Source organism: Psittacula echo (assembly GCF_963264785.1).
Source record: "Psittacula echo genome assembly, chromosome: Z".
NCBI lineage: Eukaryota > Metazoa > Chordata > Aves > Psittaciformes > Psittacidae > Psittacula > Psittacula echo.
The window spans coordinates 67,320,408-67,339,975 of NC_137742.1; the positions used below are offsets into that span (position 1 = coordinate 67,320,408).

Sequence of the window (19,568 nt, forward strand, 5' to 3'; positions counted from 1 at the left end):
AAAGGTTTGGTTACCAACAGCCCAGCTGATTCATGGTATCTCATTAAAGCCACATCAATTCAACCATGTACACCTGGCTCATAAGAGCCAGTCCCAGTGGTTTAAAACCATTTGAAGGAGCTTTTGTAACTACATGGGGTTGGGCTCTATTTGCTTCATTTATTTTACATTAAGTTAGTATCAGATAGACTGCAAATGGCTTTCTAATTGGAAAATTGAAAGTGTCCGATGGGGTAATGGTTAGACTTGATGATCTTAAAGGTCTTTTTTAACTTAAATGATTCTATGATTTGGTCAAAACCAGTCCCCTTTCTTGTTCTCTCAGCACAAATATTTTGTGTTACAGCAATAAAATACATCAAAATTAAATTACTGCCATACTGGATTTGACCAAGTAGTCCATCTAGTGCTATCCTTGCCTTTAACACTGCCCAGTATTACATATTATAAATGCACAAGAAATACTGCAGAAGCCAGTTACAGGACAACGTCAGAATTTATGTCCCTAAACAAATGCATACACTGATAAGGTCAGGTAAAATACCGGGATGATCAAAAAGACCCCTCAGTGTACCTACTGCTAAATTCGTATCACAGTCCAAAGCCTACAACATTAAACTCTTAGAATTTTTCTCAGAGAGCCTGTGTACATCCCCAAATTCAATCTCCCAAACTCCTTTCGTAAAGTAGGTAGAGCTTCCATAAAATACAAACATTTTTATGCAAGCCTCTGGCTTACCTTTGTGAGTTATAGCCTGTTCCTCTTTTGCTACGAGGTCTATGTAACACTAGGTGTCTGACTCCAAGTGCCTTGGACAATACAAAGGACACTTGAGGTCTATGAAAATTCACCTATCTCAGGCTTCTTTAAATCCACTGATTTATTGAGTCTGATATCACAGGCAGTAGAAAAATTAAACATAACATCTCAAAATATAAACACATATATAGACTTTTTCAAAACAGATGATATTTTTATACTGGCTGACACTCATTCTTGTCACCAGATAACTCACATGACAGTAGAAAAAGCTGGATTTCAGGTGTTCTGTTAAAACAGGTGACAAACCCAACCCTGTCTTCTCCACAAACCACTTATTTGTAATGTAGACATGACAAAGCCTGATTATCAAGCAACGGGGATCTTTATGCTTCTCTCCTATAAAAATACCCACTGTCTTTCAATTCTGAAGTGAATATGGTGGTTAACAATGCCAAACCAAAACCTCCTGTATCCAGCAAGTCATTGGACTGTATTACAAGAAAGGAGAGAATATAAATGCATCCAGTCTGAAAGCTTACTTGTTTTTGACAACTGTATCACTTGGTTTAATAAAGGCTATTATCTCTCTCTATAAACCTTGCCTGATCCCAAACCAACAGTGTGATTTAATCGTATTTATCTTAATTTCATAGAATCATAGAATGGTTTGGTTGGAAAGGACAGTAAGGTCATCTAGTTCCAAGCCCCTGCCATGGGCAGGGACATCTTCCACTAGACTAGGTTGCTCCAAGCCCTGTCCAACCTGACCTTCAACACTGCCAGGGATGGGGCATTTCCATTAATTACTGTAATGTTCTTTGATAAAACAGATTTTTAAAAAAATCTCAAATGTCTGCATTTGCTTGCTCACATATTTGACATGGCATTACAATTTTAATTGTTTCATCATGCCTTTGTATTTGTGAAAGTAGGAAAATGTGGCTGTTGAACCACAAGAATTGCTAAGAGGAATCAGAGGCAGTCAGACTACTTCTCATTCTTCTATTTCTACATACACATACACACCCTTACTTACCACATATGTACAAACACATACATAACCAAAGACGTTTTTGCAAATCAACCACTTATTAAGGCAGGAAAGAATTCATGTCAGATCTTTGCAATAGGTATGTTTTCAAAAAACACCTATGCATATTAGTTGCAAAAGCGGCTGGGTGGGAAACCCATACGCAACAAGTACTAGGCATGCCTCTTTGTCATGTAAGTGTTCTCCTTTCTTCTTGTTTCTCTTTTCTTTGCTGAAACTTTCTGCAAAATAGTGTCAGAATTGCTGCTGGGATAAATTTGGAATACCCTGGAGATGATCCGATCAGATTTCTGAGTTCCAGCAGAGTCCTATTTCTCACGTTTGACAACTAGTCTCAATTCATAAAAATCAACAAGCTAAACCTAGTAAGAAGACACTTTAGAAAATACAACTCATTTTCCAATTATTTGCTACTAAACAACAAGAGCATGGTCTACTCCAGCTGCACAAAGAGGAAAAATATCAGTGCAGCAACGTGAGAACTCTAAGAGTTCATGTAGTTCTCCACACAAAGGCAGCAAGGTGACTGATGACTGTCTTCCACACAGTTTTCAGCCAAACAGAACGACATCATCATCAGAACTAGTGCTTCCCACACCTAAAGGCAGACTCTACTGCTAGATGCAGAACCAAAACCAGGACATGACGCAACTGTGTGTGAGAAGCTAAACAAAAAAAACAAGCAATAAGCAATTTAGAAAGTTGGTTAGTGGTTTCCCTTTTTCCTAGGTCATTTTTATTTCTTCCAGGCAGTAAGAAACAATTACTGCTTTCTTCAGAACTGTTTTCCCAGAAGATAATTGCACAATTTGGTAAGTACCTGATTCTAGATAAAGCTTATTTCTTAGTATAGAAGTACAGACTTCTAACAGCTGTTTCACAGAGTACTGTAAGAACCAACCAACCAAAAAATACACTCCAGTAACACTACCAAGCTGGTTTTTGTGGAGTATTACTGTAACTCGATGGTAGTTTTCGGTGCCAAACATCTGATTCAGCTGCCAACTTTCAGGTTGACATGCCCATAACCATTTCTCATTCCACTACTTCAGGGTAGCCTCAACCAATTCCTTCAGTATTATCATCTAGAGCCATTAACACCACTGTGGACACATTATCAAGTCATATCAAACATGGCTGTATGCACATAAAAATGTCTACAGCATACGTATATAGAAATTAAAAACTACACAACCTACTAGTGCAACTGAGAAATGTCCATGTGATAACTAGCAGTCTCAATTATATGAGTAACCAGCTATGGTTAGTTACAAAGCCCTGTAATAAAATGTGACAGACTTCAGATGCCAGCTTTCCTCTACACGCCTTAAGATTGAAACATGCTGGGAAAAATAGTGTGGTTTATTAAATCTGTCGATCAAGTGAACTGAATAGACTGGCATGGAATAAATGAAAAGAGCTGTAGTAAAAACACTCTTTTCATCTGCCAGTTTTGTCTGAAATCCAGTGCTGCTTTTTTCCCGCCCTTTGGAGTGATTATCTTAAAAATATGAATAATAAAACCAAATATCATTCTTTTCCTGACCTTTAAGAACTAATGCAACAGAACATGGCAACTTGTTTAACACTCCTAAAAGAAAACTGGTTATTTCAGATACCAAAACATTCAAAACATGAATTCTCAAGTACATGTCTTGTCCTTTTTAAAGCATATATTACATTCAATAATGAGTTCTATATATATGATTTCATCTTTCTCTACTCACTCTACCATTCTTCTTATAATAACCGTGATCATCCCATCCTTTTGTATGTGCATTCCCACAGCTAGTTGCTGCAGCATATTGAAGGCTGCTCAGCAGCACATTTGGTTCATAGTTCCCATGTACCATAGAGTATTCAAACATGCTACAAGCCTATTCTAATCACCTCACAACTCATCTTACTAAAATCAGATACAAAGTAATTTAGATATCTCAAAACACACCAAAGTTAGAAATGTTCATACCTTTACTTCTTAGAATTGTTTTATGTTAAAAACTCATCAGATATATAGACAGCTAGATAGGTATCAGTTTGCATGTAGATTTTTAATAGGTTTGGAAAGCAGTGAAAAGAGTGAATATGAAACAAACATGGGCATCACAAAAGACATTTTTTGTTTCAGTCGGTCATTATGAACATCAAGATAGTTTTAGATGTCACCAATTACAAAGATTGCAGTTACAGTATTCTGGATTTACATCAATTTAGGAAACATCATGTTCTGGCCTAATTGAAGTCAAAATCATAACTAGAAAATTGAGTATCTGATAATCTTTCTTCTGTTACAAGATAAATAGAAGACTCATCTGCACCCTGTTTTCTAAAATTTGGCAGAAATGGCTTCATACAAGCTGCTATGTAGCTACTCTCATGAACATGTCCGAAAATTTGAAAACAGATAAATATATACATATATGTGTGCCTTAAACGTCAAAACTTAATTAAAATGCAAAAATGATCATTAGGAACTTATTTTTTTTTGTAATACAGCATTGATTGTGAACACCGGGGAAAAAAAAAAAAAAAACAGAGTAAAATTTATGTTATTTTCTTGTTAGCAGGGCTCTGAATCAATAAACGACAAAAGGCACAGTACTACCATACAATATAAATTGTATCAATTATCTCCAGTCTCTTAATCTACATTCTAACTATATTTCTAGAGTATTTTAGAATCCCATTTTATCTATTATTGTGGTCACTCATAGCTGTAGTGTTGCCAAACAGTATTTGTAAAGCTGTGAAAACAGGCACATTTTAAACCACTTTGTTTAAACATACTGTCATTGAACTCTTGTTTCAGAAGATTGTTTTAGGCAAACTGGGGAAAGGTTAAGGAAGTTAATTTCTATTAACTAACAAGAGTTTTTAAACCAGTAGAGTGCTGAGACACTGGTAAATGGCATGGCACCTTGACCACAATGTTTTTTTCAATACTTCATTTCTGGTGCCAAACCTTTAAAAAGGCAGGCTTCTTAAATTCAGTGGGGTAAGAGCTTCAGTTTATTCAGCAAGAATAACACTATTAACAGCTACTGCTCTTTCATGTCAACACAGTTAGTGCCCACACGTTCCCCCTCTGGTTAAAACAGGCCAGTCAAGGAAGATCGGAGCTGCTAAGGGCAGTCATCTCTGCAGTGATATTTTTGAACAGAATTTATACTGTGCTTTAAAAACAATCTAAAAGGATCAATCTACCTTGTGAATCTGCTGCAGAAATACACAGAGAGAAAGATGGATGGATGAAAGCACATAAAAGCAAGTAAATCTGACTCTCCCTATTGATTTTTGAGATGACAGTGTAGAGCACTTTGGTGAGGTCTTATATATCACTGCGAAGGACCAAACGCCATTGTGTGTATGACTGAAGGATGTCAGGATTTATCATGATGCAATGCACTGTTGTATTCTTTCATTATATCCCTTTGTAAATAATCTTGTTTTCTTTGTAGAGGGAGGTAGGCCACTAAAAATTAAATAAATAATCCTCAAAACAAACATAAGAATAATCAAAGGAAGACTCTCAAGCAGCTATTACTAGAGAAATCCAATATTACTGAAGCAAAATTGCAAAAGTTTAGTGTACACATGCAGTATTTTTAGCATCAAATGGAGAAAGCTGGTATTTTAATAATAAGCTTCTGAAAAACAAAATGGAAAAATCTGCATGTCACAGCATAATCTCCTTCCTATTTACTTTGTTCTAAATCATAGCAAATCAACGTTTAATATTCCCCAAAGCTCTCCAGCACTCCTACTTGGCCAAATGCCTTCAAAGGATATTAATGAAAACACTCTGGTTTAGACAGCACTTCTTCAACAGATGGAACACTTCCTTTCAAGCAAGAATGCTTTCCTCTTAAAGCATGTTTCAAATAACCAGAATGCAAACAATAAACATATCAAAATTAATTTCTGCAGGGTCTCAGGGACTTCTATTTTATGTAATAGTGACATTTTTTTATCATCGTTTCTGAATTGCAAAATATTCAGCTTTCAAAGTTTTCATCTAAACTATTCATATATCCACTCCCATCACATATACCCCCCTCATGATTACATTTAAATATCACATTTATGCTATTCTATTAGCTATTTCTCCATATGCTTTTCTCAATATAGCAACAGGAAACAATTCTATTTTAATTAGGGTTGCCTGGTAGGTCATTTGGAAAATACAGTTACTTAAATAATGGAAAAAACTGTAATGTTTTAAAAAATCAAAATTCACTAACTGAGCTACAAAGCTGTGACTGCCATTGTACATAATTGTGTGCCAACAGACTATCAAGCCCTTAGTTAGCACTATGGCAGATAGAGCAAAGTCTCCTCCTCATTAACATATCTCATAGACAGACCTAATGGAAAAAACAATTTACCTTCTTCAGTTTCATGCCACACAATTCCTTCCAGGTTCACACTGGTCCCAGGCTCACAGGGTCCAAGGCATTCGGGTTCTGTTACTACTCCAACCTCACAAGTATTTACACCCACTGAACGAGTCCGTACCAAAAGCTGCTCGACTGGTGCTGCAATATTGGATGAAGATGGGGAAAAGTAGGAAGGCAGAATCTGAGGTGTGATACTGCTGGAAATCGGAGGTGGAGGTGCAGGTACTGTAAACAGGGGATCAACCTGAAAACAACAGATAAATTTACTATAATGGTGCTGTGAGATTTAAAACAGCACAAAACAAAAACAAAAAACCAAACAAAAATACTAAAAAGTTTTGAAAACAAAAAAAGCCCAGTTTGCTGAGATCGCATTTGTGTATGCAGGGATTTGGTGTATCAAGGGTGATTTCAGTCTTATGAGTTTAATATTTTGACATCAGCCCAAATGCTGCACAATGAAAAATTACCTACAAAAATATCTATCACACTAAACAAGGCAAATTGCTAAGTTTCTGCAAGACTATTCCCTCTTGTCATAGACTACTAGTATGAAATAAGAATACAATTTAAAACCAAGGATTAAGGCCACTTTTTTCTTGGCGCTGACAGAGACTGATTTATGGATGGAAATTAATTTTGCAAACTGGGAACTTCATTTTCTATTTAAAAAAAAACATTTATAAAGACAGTACAAAGACATACAAATGCCATTTTTTCATGTGCATCACGGAGAAATTAGCACCTGAAACAATTCTAATATACACATGGCATCAAATATAATCTCTGGTCATCCAATCATTTAAAATACATTAGGATCATCCACCGAACAGCTTACAGATAACGTTTACATCTTTCTGCTTGAAGTAACAGATGAGGACTTTTACAAGAAGGCAAACAGCGAATTTCTCAGGGTTTTCAAAATGCATTTTTGGAAGAATGTAACTCACCAGACAACCAGTTTGTACACAGACAGTTCACACAGAGGTCATATCTATGTATGAACTGAAGAGGTTAACTTTCCCATACGACTTCCAACATACCCAGCAGATCAGCTGTATACAGATTTGGCCTGAGGGTTCTTAGCATTTTACTGTGGCCATAAGGTTCTTTGTCATATAAGAGATAGCTAAATAAAGGTATGAGTATGCCCAGTCAGATAGCTTAACCACCTAAAATTCATGTTTATTTGGCCCACTGCATTATAGGTATCTGTCCTCGGTTCAGCAGTAGCAGTCATTTTTCTCCTTAGTAGCTGAATGCAGTGCTGTGCTTTTGCCTTTCAGCCTGGGAACAGTGCTGATAACACCGATGTTTTTAGTTGCTGCTCAGTAATCTTTACTCTGACCAAGGACTTTGTGAGTCTCATGCTCTGCCAGGGAGGAGGGGAAGCCGGGAGGAAGCAGAGACAGGACACCTGACCCAAACTAGCCAAAGAGGTATTCCATACCACAGCACGTCATGCCCACTATATAAACTGGAAGCAGTTACCCGGAAGGGCTAGATCACTGCTTGGGTTGGGCTGGGTATCGAATGGTGGGTGGTGACTGGTTGTATTCACTTCCCTTGTTATTTCCCTTATCATTATTATTATTGGTGGTAGTAGTAGTGGTTTTGTGTTAGACCTTAGTTACTGGATTGTTCTTACCTCAACCTGTGGGAGTTAAATTCTTTCAATTCTCCTCCCCATCCCTCCGGCAGTGGGGGGGAGGAAGGCAGGGAGTGAGCGAGCAGCTACGTGGTTGACTGGGTTTAAACCATGACAGTTCCTTTTCGGAGCCCAACGTGGGGCTCGAAGGGTTGAGATAACAACAGATCTGACCAGAGTGTGTCTAATCGTATTTGTGATAAGCATTCATTGTTTTGGATTAATAGTCACCCACCACAATGCTGATTTATTGGCTTTCAAATTTGTTGCTCTTGATCTCACAGTTTCAGCATGTCGTACCTTACTTACAGCCGGTATTGGCTGTGTTAGTGTTTATCGGCTGGGGGACTTGGGCTAAGCTTCCTGTTTCATTGTACTTTATGGTAATGGCTTGTAATACAACAGACTCATTGATCATGAAACTGATCTGGCTTGCGTTCCAGTGTGGTCACCATGTCTATACTTTGGGAGGTATATAATAGAAGTCTTTGGCAATTACACATCTTTTTTCCCCTCCTCGGGTGCTTGATCCGTGAAGGAGACATTCCCTTACCTTCCCAGTCCCCCCCACCAGGCCGTTTACAGCATCATTTGAGAGTTCTGAAGGTTTTGAATGGCCTTTAGGTACCTGCCTGCTGATTGTGATGGGGATCACCATGTTGGCACACACAGAGAATGTGTTTTACCCACGACCATTTTGTCTGATCTCAAGAGTTAAGCAGAGTTGGGTTTGGGTCTTGTCTAGGTTTACATAACAATATAGGAGGATCAGGAGATATTCCCCGAGGCAGGACAGCCATGAGTGGCAGGGTGTGTGGGATAGTATGGGCAAGTGTCTAGGCCAGTGGGCCCCTCCAGTGCTTTGGAACTTCACCAATGAACAAGTGCAAAACCCAGAAAAATTAGTAAAACACTTAAATGAGGTGTGCTGTCATCCTGGTCATGAGAGAGGGACAAATCATGACAACGTGCTGGGGCTTGGCCTGTGCTTACAGACCCTCTTCAACACTATCCAGCACCTTCAAAGGCAAAAAAATGTCTCTGGATCTGATGGCAAAGCAACAGACAGCGCAGCTACTCCAGGTCCAAGCACAGCAGCTACACCAGCCCCAGAGACAAGTACATTAGCTACTCAAACTCTGACCGCAACAGACAATGCAGCTACTCCAGCTCCAAGCACAGCAGCTACGCCAACCCCAGTGACAAGTTGAGCAGCTACCCAAACTCCGACAACACTTACTGCAGCCACTCCAACCACAGTGACAATCACTGCATCTAAACCAGAGGACCAATTCGTACCAATATCGGTTGCCTCTGTATGCAGGGGGAAAAGCAAAAAAGAGGCAAGAAAGATGAAGAAGCAAGATGAAGAAGCAATGGCAATGCACTTACTACCCAGGACAGCATCTGATCAGGAGTCATCATCATATGAATCAGAGGAAGAAGAAGAAGAAGAGGTGACTTCTCAACCTCGGACCTCAACCAAGCTATGGAATATGCGACAAGATTCTACCCGTCATCCAGGGGAGCACATCATCACCTGGTTGCTCCGATGCTGGGACAATGGGGCTGACAGTCATGAACTAGAAGGTAGGGATGCCAAGCAGCTGGGATCACTTGCAAGGGAAGGGGGAAATTACAAAGAAATTGCAAAAGTGAAACAGTCCCTCAGCCTTTGGAGGCAGCTCTTGACAGCTGTGAAAGAAAGGTTTCCATACAAAGACGATGTTGTCAGTCATCTGGCCAAGTGGACTACCCTACAGAAAGGCATCCAGTCTCTGAGGGAATCGGCCATTGTAGAGATGATCTATCACATCAAGCCAAATGCTGGGGCTGCACCCACAGATCCAGATGAAGTCGAATGTACACAACCCATGTGGCGAAGACTTACATGGAATGCACTGTCATCATATGCCCATTCACTGGCAACAGTAACCTGTAATGACATAGTACCACTAACAGTGGGTGAAATGATTCATAAACTCCAAGAGTTCGAAGACAATCTCACCCCTTCCATCATTTCAGCTGTGGAAAAACTGTCCCAGGAGTTCAAACAATCGAGAGATTACCTATCCAATCTATTCAGTACCGACACAATGTCTCAGCTATTAACAAAAGGCGTCCCACTGTTTGAGAGAGAAGATATAGAAGGTATACACCACGGGCTAACCCTATGGTTTTACCTGCCGTATCACAGAGAAGACATGACGAAGTGGGATGGAAAACCTACCTCAGCTCTGGAGGAATGGATGCGTGAATTGAAGAGTAAAACAAAGGTCAAGGCTGATCATCCCATGAATGCTGCAGCTTCAGTCTCTGGTGAGCAGGTTCCCAGGTGGAGTGGAAGAGCTGGTTTTACTCCAGCTCCTGTGATAAAGAAGACTAATCCCTTTCTACAAGACATAAGTGTCCAACGTTGTGATGACTATTAGAAGGGCCCTGCCTCCAGCCAGGTGGAGGTAGGGGACAGTTGGATTTACTGGACTGTGTGGATCAGATGGCCTGGCACATCAGTCCCACAGAAGTATAAGGCTCTAGTAGATACCAGTGCACAGTGTACCTTGATGCCATCAAGCTGTCAAGGGGTGGAACCCATCTATATCTCTGGAGTGACAGGAGGATCCCAAGAGTTGACCGTACTGGAGGCTGAGATCAGCCTGACTGGCAGGAAATGGCAAAAGCACCCCATTGTGACTGGTCCAGAGGCTCCATGCATCCTCGGCATAGATTACCTCAGGAGAGGGTACTTCAAAGACCCAAAAGGGTACCAATGGGCTTTTGGTATTGCTGCTTTGGAGACTGAGGAAATTGAGCAGCTGTCCACCTTGTCTGGTCTCTCAGAGGATCCTTCTGTTGTGGGGTTGCTGAAGATCGAAGAACAACAAGTGCCAATCGCAACCACAACAGTGCACCGGCGGCAATATCGCACCAACCGAGACTCCCTGATTCCCATCCATAAGCTGATCCATAGACTGGAGAGTCAGGGAGTGATCAGTAGGACCCGCTCACTCTTTAATAGCCCCATATGGCCAGTGCGAAAGTCTAACGGAGAGTGGAGACTAACAGTAGACTATCGTGGCCTGAATGAAGTCACACCACCATTGAGTGTTGCCATACCAGACATATTAGAACTTCAGTATGAACTGGAGTCAAAGGCAGCCAAGTGGTTTGCCACTACTGATATTGTCAATGCACTTTTCTCAATTCCTTTGGCAGCAGAATGCAGGCCACAGTTTGTTTTTACTTGGAGGGGCGTCCAGTACACTTGGAACTGACTGCCCCAGGGGTGGAAACACAGCCCTGCCATCTGCCATGGACTGATCCAAACTGCACTGGAACAGGGGCAAGCTCCAGAACACCTGCAGTACATTGATGACATTATTGTGTGGGGCGATACAGCAGAAGAAGTCTTTGAGAAAGGGAGGAAAATAATCCAAATCCTGCTGAAAGCTGATTTTGCCATTAAACGGAGTAAGGTCAAGGGACCTGCACAGGAGATTCAATTTGGGGAATAAAATGACAAGATGACGTCACCAGATCCCCACAGATGTGATCAACAAGATAACAGCAATGTCTCCACCAACTAAGAAAGAAACACAAGCTTTCTTAGGTGCTGTGGGGTTCTGGAGAATGCACATCCCAAATTACAGTTTGATTGTAAGCTCTCTCTGTCATATCTGACCCGGAAGAAGAATGATTTTAAATGGGGCCCTGAGCAACAACAAGCCTTTGAGCAAATTAAACGTGAGATAGTTCATGCAGTAGCCCTTGGACCAGTCCGGACTGGGCCAGACGTAAAAAATGTACTGTACACCGCAGCAGGGGAGAATGGTCCTACCTGGAGCCTCTGGCAGAAAGCTCCAGGGGAGACTCAAGGTCGACCCCTTGGCTTTTGGAGTCAGGGATACAAAGGATCTGAGGTCAGCTATACCCCAACTGAGAAAGAGATACTGGCAGCCTCTGAAAGGGTTTGAGCTGCTTCGGAGGTGATTGGCACTGAAGCACAGCTCCTCCTGGCACCCAGGTTGCCCGTGCTGGGCTGGATGTTCAAAGGCAGGGTCTCCTCTACACATCATGCAACCAATGCGACATGGAGTAAGTGGCCTGCACTAATTACACAACGAGCTCGAATAGGAAATCCCAGTCTTCCAGGCATTCTAGAAGTCATCATGGACTGGCCAGAGGGCAAAGATTTTGGAATGTCACCAAAGGAGGAGGTGATGCGTGCTGAAGAGGCCCCACCATATAATAAACTATTAGAAAGTGAAAAGCAGTATGCCTTGTTTACTGATGGGTCCTGTCGTATTGTGGGAAAGCATCGGAGATGGAAGGCAGCTGTATGGAGTCCTCAACGACAAGCTGCAGAAACTGCTGAAGGAGAGGGTGAATCGAGTCAGTTTGCAGAGGTGAAAGCCATCCAGCTGGCCCTGGACATTGCTGAACGAGAAAAGTGGCCAGTACTTTATCTCTACTGACTCATGGATGGTGGCAAATGCCCTGTGGAGGTGGTTGCAGCAATGGAAGCAGAGCAACTGGCAACACAGAGGTAAACCCATCTGGGCTGCTGCACTGTGGCAAGATATTGCTGCCCGGGTGCAGAACCTGGTGGTGAAGGTATGCCACGTAGATGCTCAGGTACCCAGGATTCAGACCACTGAGGAACACCAGAACAATCAACAAGTGGATAAAGCTGCTAAGATTGAAGTGGCTCAGATGGACTTAGATTGGCAACATAAATGTGAATTATTTTTGGCCCAGTGGGCCCATGACACTTCATGCCATCAGGGCAGAGATGCAACATACAGATGGGCTCATGATCGAGGAGTGGACTTAATGGGACTCATTTCCAGAACAGCCTTATAGACATTTGGGCCAAAGAGCATGGCATTGAGTATTGACATATTATATTGACATAATATTGACATATCACATCCCCTACCATGCACCAGCCTCTGAGACAATTGAACGGTACAATGGGCTGTTAAAAACTAGACTGAGAGCAACGGGTGGTGGAACTTTCAAACATTGGGATACACATTTACCAAAAGCCACCTGGTTGGTCAACACCAGAGGATCTGCCAACAGGGCTGGCCCAGCCCAGTCACAACTTTTACATATTGTAGAGGGGGACAAAGTTCCTGTGGTGCACATGAAGAATTTGCTGGAGAAGACAGTCTGGGTTATTCCTGCTTCAGGTAAAGGCAAACCCACTCGTGAGATTGCTTTTGCTCAGGGACCTGGATATACTTGGTGGGTAATGCGGGAAGATGGGGAAGTCCTAAGTGTACCTCAGGGGGATTTGATTTTAGGGGAAAACAGCCAATGAAATCAATTGTATGCTGTTGCCTGCTATGTAGTACTTTTATAGCCCACCAACTAGATGTGTTCAGGTCACCAGCGACTGGCGCTGGCTGACCTCTCTCCGACCATCATCCCAACAAAGAATGAACTTTGATGAAACCAGACAAGTTCTACAGTAAAGGAATGATCAGCATCAGCAGGCAACGATCCAACACTGCACACAGCCTCTCCTGCTCTGAAAGACTGTTACAAGAGGTGGAGCCCAACATCATGGACCGGACGGACTCAGCAGATTCGTAAGGACTGGTCCATGCACTAAGGAATGATTGCAATCTCTGTGTGCGTGTGGATGTATGCATATGTATATATATAAGAGTGATGGTATATTGAAAATGTGGGATCTGAGCATGACACGAATGGTATAGAATAAGGGGTGGATACTGTCCTGGGTTCAGCAGTAACAGTCATTTTTCTCCTTTTTAGTAGCTGGTGCAGGGCTGTGCTTTTGACTTTCAGTCTGGGAACAACGCTGATAACACCAATGTTTTTAGTTGCTGCTCAGTAATGTTTACTCTGACCAAGGACTTTGTGAGTCTCATGCTCTGCCAGGGAGGAGGGGAAGCCGGGAAGAAGCAGAGACAGGACACCTGACCCGAACTAACCAAAGAGGCATTCCATATCACAGCACGTCATGCCCACTATATAAACTGGGAGCAGTTACCCGGAAGGGCTAGATCGCTGCTTGGGTTGGGCTGGGTATCAAATGGTGGGTGGTGAGCAGTTTTATTCACTTCCCATGTTATTTCCCTTATCATTATTATTATTGGTGGCAGCAGTAGTGGTTTTGAGTTAGACCTTAGTTACCGGACTGTTCCTATCTCAACCTGTGGGAGTTACGTTCTCTCAATTCTCCTCCCCATCCCTCCGGGAGCAGGGTGGAGGAAGGTGTGAGAGTGAGCGAGCGGCTGCGTGGCTGACTGGGCTTAAACCATGACAATATCACACCAAGAAATCATTCTTCAATACAACAATTTTTTTTAATGGCTGCTTTCTAGGTGCTTTCAAAGAGATGATCAAATGTCTTTACGCTGTTTATAATTTTGAACCCCTTAAGAAGACTCATCAGAAAAGACATAATGACTGACTGTATGATGTCATACAGGTTTTGTTCCAATGTGTCTTAATGCAGACAGAAGTTAATTCTGCTTTGCTTTAAAGCCAAGCTGGCAAATGGGCATACAAATAGAAGAGTATTACTCTTGTATTATATATCATTTATATCACAGATCAGCTTACTGTACCACATGACCACTTTTCATAAGGAGAAAATAAAATGGAAATTAAAATGAACTTTTTAAAAATTGTCACAATTCTTCTGCTTTGAGCATCATTCATGCATACAAACTGAGGGCCAGCATTTTGTGCACACAAGCTTTAAGTGTGCTAAATGCATAAAAAAAAATGTTTTGTGTGGTCTTTGTATGACCAGCCTGGATTCTGATCTCACACTAGGACTAAGGAAGAAAGAGGAGGGACCTATAACCACATTCTTCTCTAAACTCCTCTTCATTTGGTGGAGGTTCCTTTTATTTAGGACTAACATAATCTTCAGGTTAAGAGATAGAACAAGGCGGGGAAAAAAAATCAAAGTAAAACATGAATACTAAAAGCATCCATTAGGAGTAAAAAACTGCCAATACCAGCAAAACTCTACTGAGTAAAGCAGAGCACCTGTGTCATAACAACAATGCAGTCAAGCTATCATAGCTTGATTATTCTCTTTATGCCATCACAATTGCAGGGGTAAAGCACAGGCAAGAACATTTTGCAGAGCAGGCTTGAATGCACACAGGTGAGTCAAATATCAACTGACCCCAACAGCAGCTGTTACTTGCAATTTTTAATAGTAAGCATAACATAAAATCATAACCATGTATGCCTAGAATGGAGGGATATGGATTCTACGTGATACAGATTGTCTGTCTGATGCCAAGTGGAGGCAAACAGTTGGATGGCACAGAGCCCTGCTCCTTGGCGCAGGCTGCATAATGGGTCTCTGTCAGCGAAACAAGGTCAATGTGTACCCCAGGCTTAATTCTGAGGAATTCTTAATGTATCTTACTTCAAGCTAGAGTAGAACCGGAAACTGGCAGGTAAATAGAGCCTCGTGCTTAAGGAAAGCTAAGCCACATCCCCTTTGTTTGACAGATCACATGGTGCTTTGTAAAGCTGTGCAAAACCTCCTACTACACATGCAACATCATTCTTCCATAAAATATACTCGTCACAAAGCCACAGAAAAACCAAAATGTTTGCTATTATCACAGTATACTAGCCAATGTTTTAAATGAATGTGGACTGAATTGGCAGATGTGTCTTCCATTTTCCAAGTATTATAAACAGTGAGAGGGAGCTAAAGGAAGCACAGATCTGACAGTGTACCCTACTAAGTTCTTTGTTACAAATATTTGTACTCAGTTCAGGTTTATTTAGACTTGCTAATAAATTTTCATGTTGTCCATGAAACACACAGGACATGGCCAAAGAGCAGCTACTGCTGTAAAAGGTGCTGTTGCTCTGTGAATTAAAACAGTACCACTTTGGTAGAGAATTAAGTGGACATTTACTGTCCCTGAGGCTCATGTTCACTACACAAATATGACTTTACTAATTAGAAAAAAATATGCTAAGCTTAAATATCGCTACAGTTTTCCGTGTTTTAAAATTATCCTGTCTTGTTTGATAATCCCAACATCAGCACAGCAAAGTGGTGGTTCTCAGCGATCATTGTGGTGACACAGTTGTTTCCATGAATTCTACAAAGGGCAATGATGTAAGCTATTAGAGGCAAAGAGACACAGGAAGGCCATCATCTCCAGTAGAAAAAAGGCACATAAGACTAACATCTGGTGGTGGCAGTCTGTCAGACTGAGGAAAGTTAATGTCAAGAACAGATGCTCTGCAGTTTCTCACTGTTATTTTTGCATGATTATTCCCAGGTGTTAGCACATGCTGAGCAGTAGTCTTGCTGTTTATCACATGAGAGATTCCAGTATGAGACTGAAAATCTGAATCCGAGGAAAGCTATTTACATAGATACTCTCTTTATAAGCATAATCAAAGGGCTCCAAAAAAGACAGAAATATTCAAGCAACATTTTCTTCATTCACCTAATTCCAAGAGCTTTTGGGAGCTGATTAGTGACAAAGGCTGCAAAGCTGGAGTGTTTTTCATGGCAGCTTTTAACTGCCAAGTGCTTGATTATATCAGAGAGCTACAGCTCTCAGCAGTAGAAAGCTCCCAGAAAATGAAGAATGCCTGCCAAGCAATGCAGTGAGTGCTTCATGGACCTCTCCTCTATCTGAACATGAAAAATAAATAAATAAATACATAAATTTGGTGGCTGCATAACATTAGTCACTATGAAGAAAAGCATGTGGAAGAGAGAGGACATATTATCAAGACCTTCTAATAAGCAGAATTCTCCCTCAGCTATTCAGGCACTTTACATGCTGGAATTAAGTTCTGCTCATCTTCCTGATGCAGTGTAAGCTTCTAAAATTATGTCTGAAAATTAACATTTTATGTCCTTTGTACGCAATTTCCTGACAAGCAGGAGAGAACCCAGTGTGTAATGCTGAGCTCTCAGAAGAATGTACACAGAATTGTCGGGACTTTCCAAGCCAGAAAGTGCCTAACTTCATACGACTGCAACCAGCCATATCATGTTCCCATTCCTGCAGGAATGGGAGAATTTTAAGTCTCTATGGGACAGAACCTCTCACATACTCCTGTAGAAAACTCATCTGAATGAAAGAAGAGCAAGATACCAGAACACCTATGGCCCTATTTGACATGGTACTAACCTGACAGAATCAGATTTACAGTAGTATTCAAAATAATATCACTTTTCAGAGGGATTTAAACATTTAACTTTTGATCATATGGTTAAGTGGAAGTATTCTGTATCCATGCATTTCATTCATTCCAACTTTCAGAGGGTACATATCTTCAGTGCGAAATGTTTCTGTCATAAATGACAAAATGTAAGCTAGAAAACAGCTGCTATGCAGCCAGGCCATGTGCTGTGACCCAACAAAATATGCTATCATGTACATAACTATGTACGTATGTGTAGTTCCACCTCATTAATGGAGGTGTACCTTTGAAGGCATGTCTCAATGATGACACAATCTACCAAACGGGGTCGCACACTACTGCAGTATCACCCATCAGGTGATTTTGAAATGTACGTCAGAAGCCATTTAATCCATCTACCAGTATACAGCCTGGAGAAAGGTAGAGGAGCAGGTTTAAGGCTTGGGATAAGCCCTTCCAAAAAAGCACTTTTAATTTTTTAAATTGAGAATAAATCTACTGTAAGCATCCCCAGTGGGAAAGTCTGCACTAGTAGAAAGAATGTAGAAAGAAGATCTGAATCCCATTATAGGATATATCTAAAAAAGCAAAGCCTGACCCTTTGCAAAAATAAATTCTTCCTTAAAAAAGACACCAACATAAAGACTGAACGGAATAAGAAACCTCCAACCTTGAAAATGACATTGACAAGTTCTTAAGAGTTATGAATCAATACTTCACAGACTCACTATGTCTGAAATGAAAAACAGGAAATAAAGGAATTCAGCCCTATATGGAAGTTTTGCTTTCTTTAGATTTCTCTAGATAAGGTGAAAGGGAAATTGTTTTGGTTTTACATAAAAGTATGCTTGTCCCTACATTAATTTTCTAAAACAACAGTGACCCCGGAAGACCTCACTCTAATCTCATGCACAGCATCATAAATCAGAAGTAATTCTAATGAAAACCATGAAGGGACTTTGGAAGAAAAAAAAATATGGGAGAATGCAACACGGGAAAAAAGCCTGTATGCTTAGGAGTGTGTCCGCATTTCTAGACATCTCATTGATGTTTAAAACTTTCCTTGCTACAAACCCTGCCTTACAAAGAATTTGCGTATCTAAACCCTAAAGCTATTTCTTCATATTCTGCGATGTAATGGAAACTACCCCTATGAAGAATCTCAGTGTAATCTGAAAAATCTCAACTTAATCTCAATTCAGTATTTCTTGTATCTAAATTCACATATGAGGCTGCTCAGAAGCCTTCTGACACCATACTCCACTGATGTTTTGTTTTCTTAAATAACCTAGTATTAATTTTGAGATGAGAAAGATTTAACTATACCTTTGAAATACCGGTCATTATTGAAAGGTATTTCATTTATTAAAACCCATGCTTATTACCTAATAAAGGCATTTTTGGCAAACAAACATTCTCCATCAGTTTGTTGGAAGAAAAGGTCAGTGCCATGAAGGACATGCTTAGAAAACAGGAAAGGAATACTACAAGACACGGATGTAGAGAAGAATTTTGGACACAGGACAAACTATCGATTAGAAGCCTTATATTCAAAATACAGAAAAGTCAGAGCTACTAAGGAAGTTACTTATTTTTGTCAATTTAGTTGAGGAACACAAGAGCTTGAATACAAAAGAAAGATGAAGGAGATTGACACTGCCTAAATGTCATTCAAAATTTTAGACTTTAAAACCTATGTTGGAGAATAAAAACAAACCAAAACAAAAAACCAAACCAAAAGAACCAAACAAATACAAAAAACCCCACACTTGTGCTTTATAAATATTGCAGTATGGATGAGAAACCCGATATTTAATTGTATTGAACAGAAGTTAACACAGTAGTATTTGCTTGGAGATAACCAAGTATTTTCTACTCTCTACTTCTTAACTTCTGGACTTCAATAAATTGAGTAGCTGGAGAGAAAAAGGGGAAAAAATGTCAAGCAAAAAGAAAGACTAAGCAAATCTCTCATGTCTGGAATAACTTCAATACGCTGAGTATTTGCTATTAAGCAAAAAAAATCATTTAAAACTCCTTCTGTGATACTAATCTTGTATTACAGTGAACAAGGAAAAAAATCCTCCCTTGTACTCAGGATCTTCTATGCCACTCCCAGTAACTGCTGAACCAGCACACACAGGTCTACAAATTCAGAATCTTTTGACAGCTACATGTTCTTCCTACATGTAGACCTGCAGACCTCCTCCAACATTGTGTGCCTGAATCTACAGCACCACCACGGACACCACAATGTTTGTATTTTTTAGGACAGCATTAATATACTATGAAAACCATCATGAAAACTCAACGCTTTGAGTATGTTCTATTGCAGAAACAATGGTGCTAAACAACAAGCAAAGAAAATTTCTTGTCCTCTCTTATATCTTCTATTCTAACTTGGACACTTGGGATTTCCCAAAGCCATTCAGTCATTTTACTGTGGGGAAGATTAGCATTTGACAGCTGGCAGTGATATCCTTCTGACAAGGGCTGCATCTGTGAAACACTGTATGTCAACTAAAGTTT

At 40.5% G+C, this 19,568-nt stretch overlaps 1 protein-coding gene across 2 annotated transcripts in view; it reads right to left on the reverse strand.

Moving 5' to 3' along the window:
* ZNF608 (zinc finger protein 608) overlaps window positions 1-19,568 on the reverse strand; it is a gene marked incomplete at both ends in the record, with an annotated part of 91,290 nt that overhangs the window by 39,320 nt on the left and 32,402 nt on the right. For both annotated transcript variants that reach the window (XM_080637578.1, XM_080637577.1), the window contains one exon: window positions 6,200-6,455. In XM_080637578.1, coding sequence (XP_080493704.1) covers window positions 6,200-6,455 — 256 coding nt within the window. The remainder of the gene's footprint in view (window positions 1-6,199; window positions 6,456-19,568) is intronic.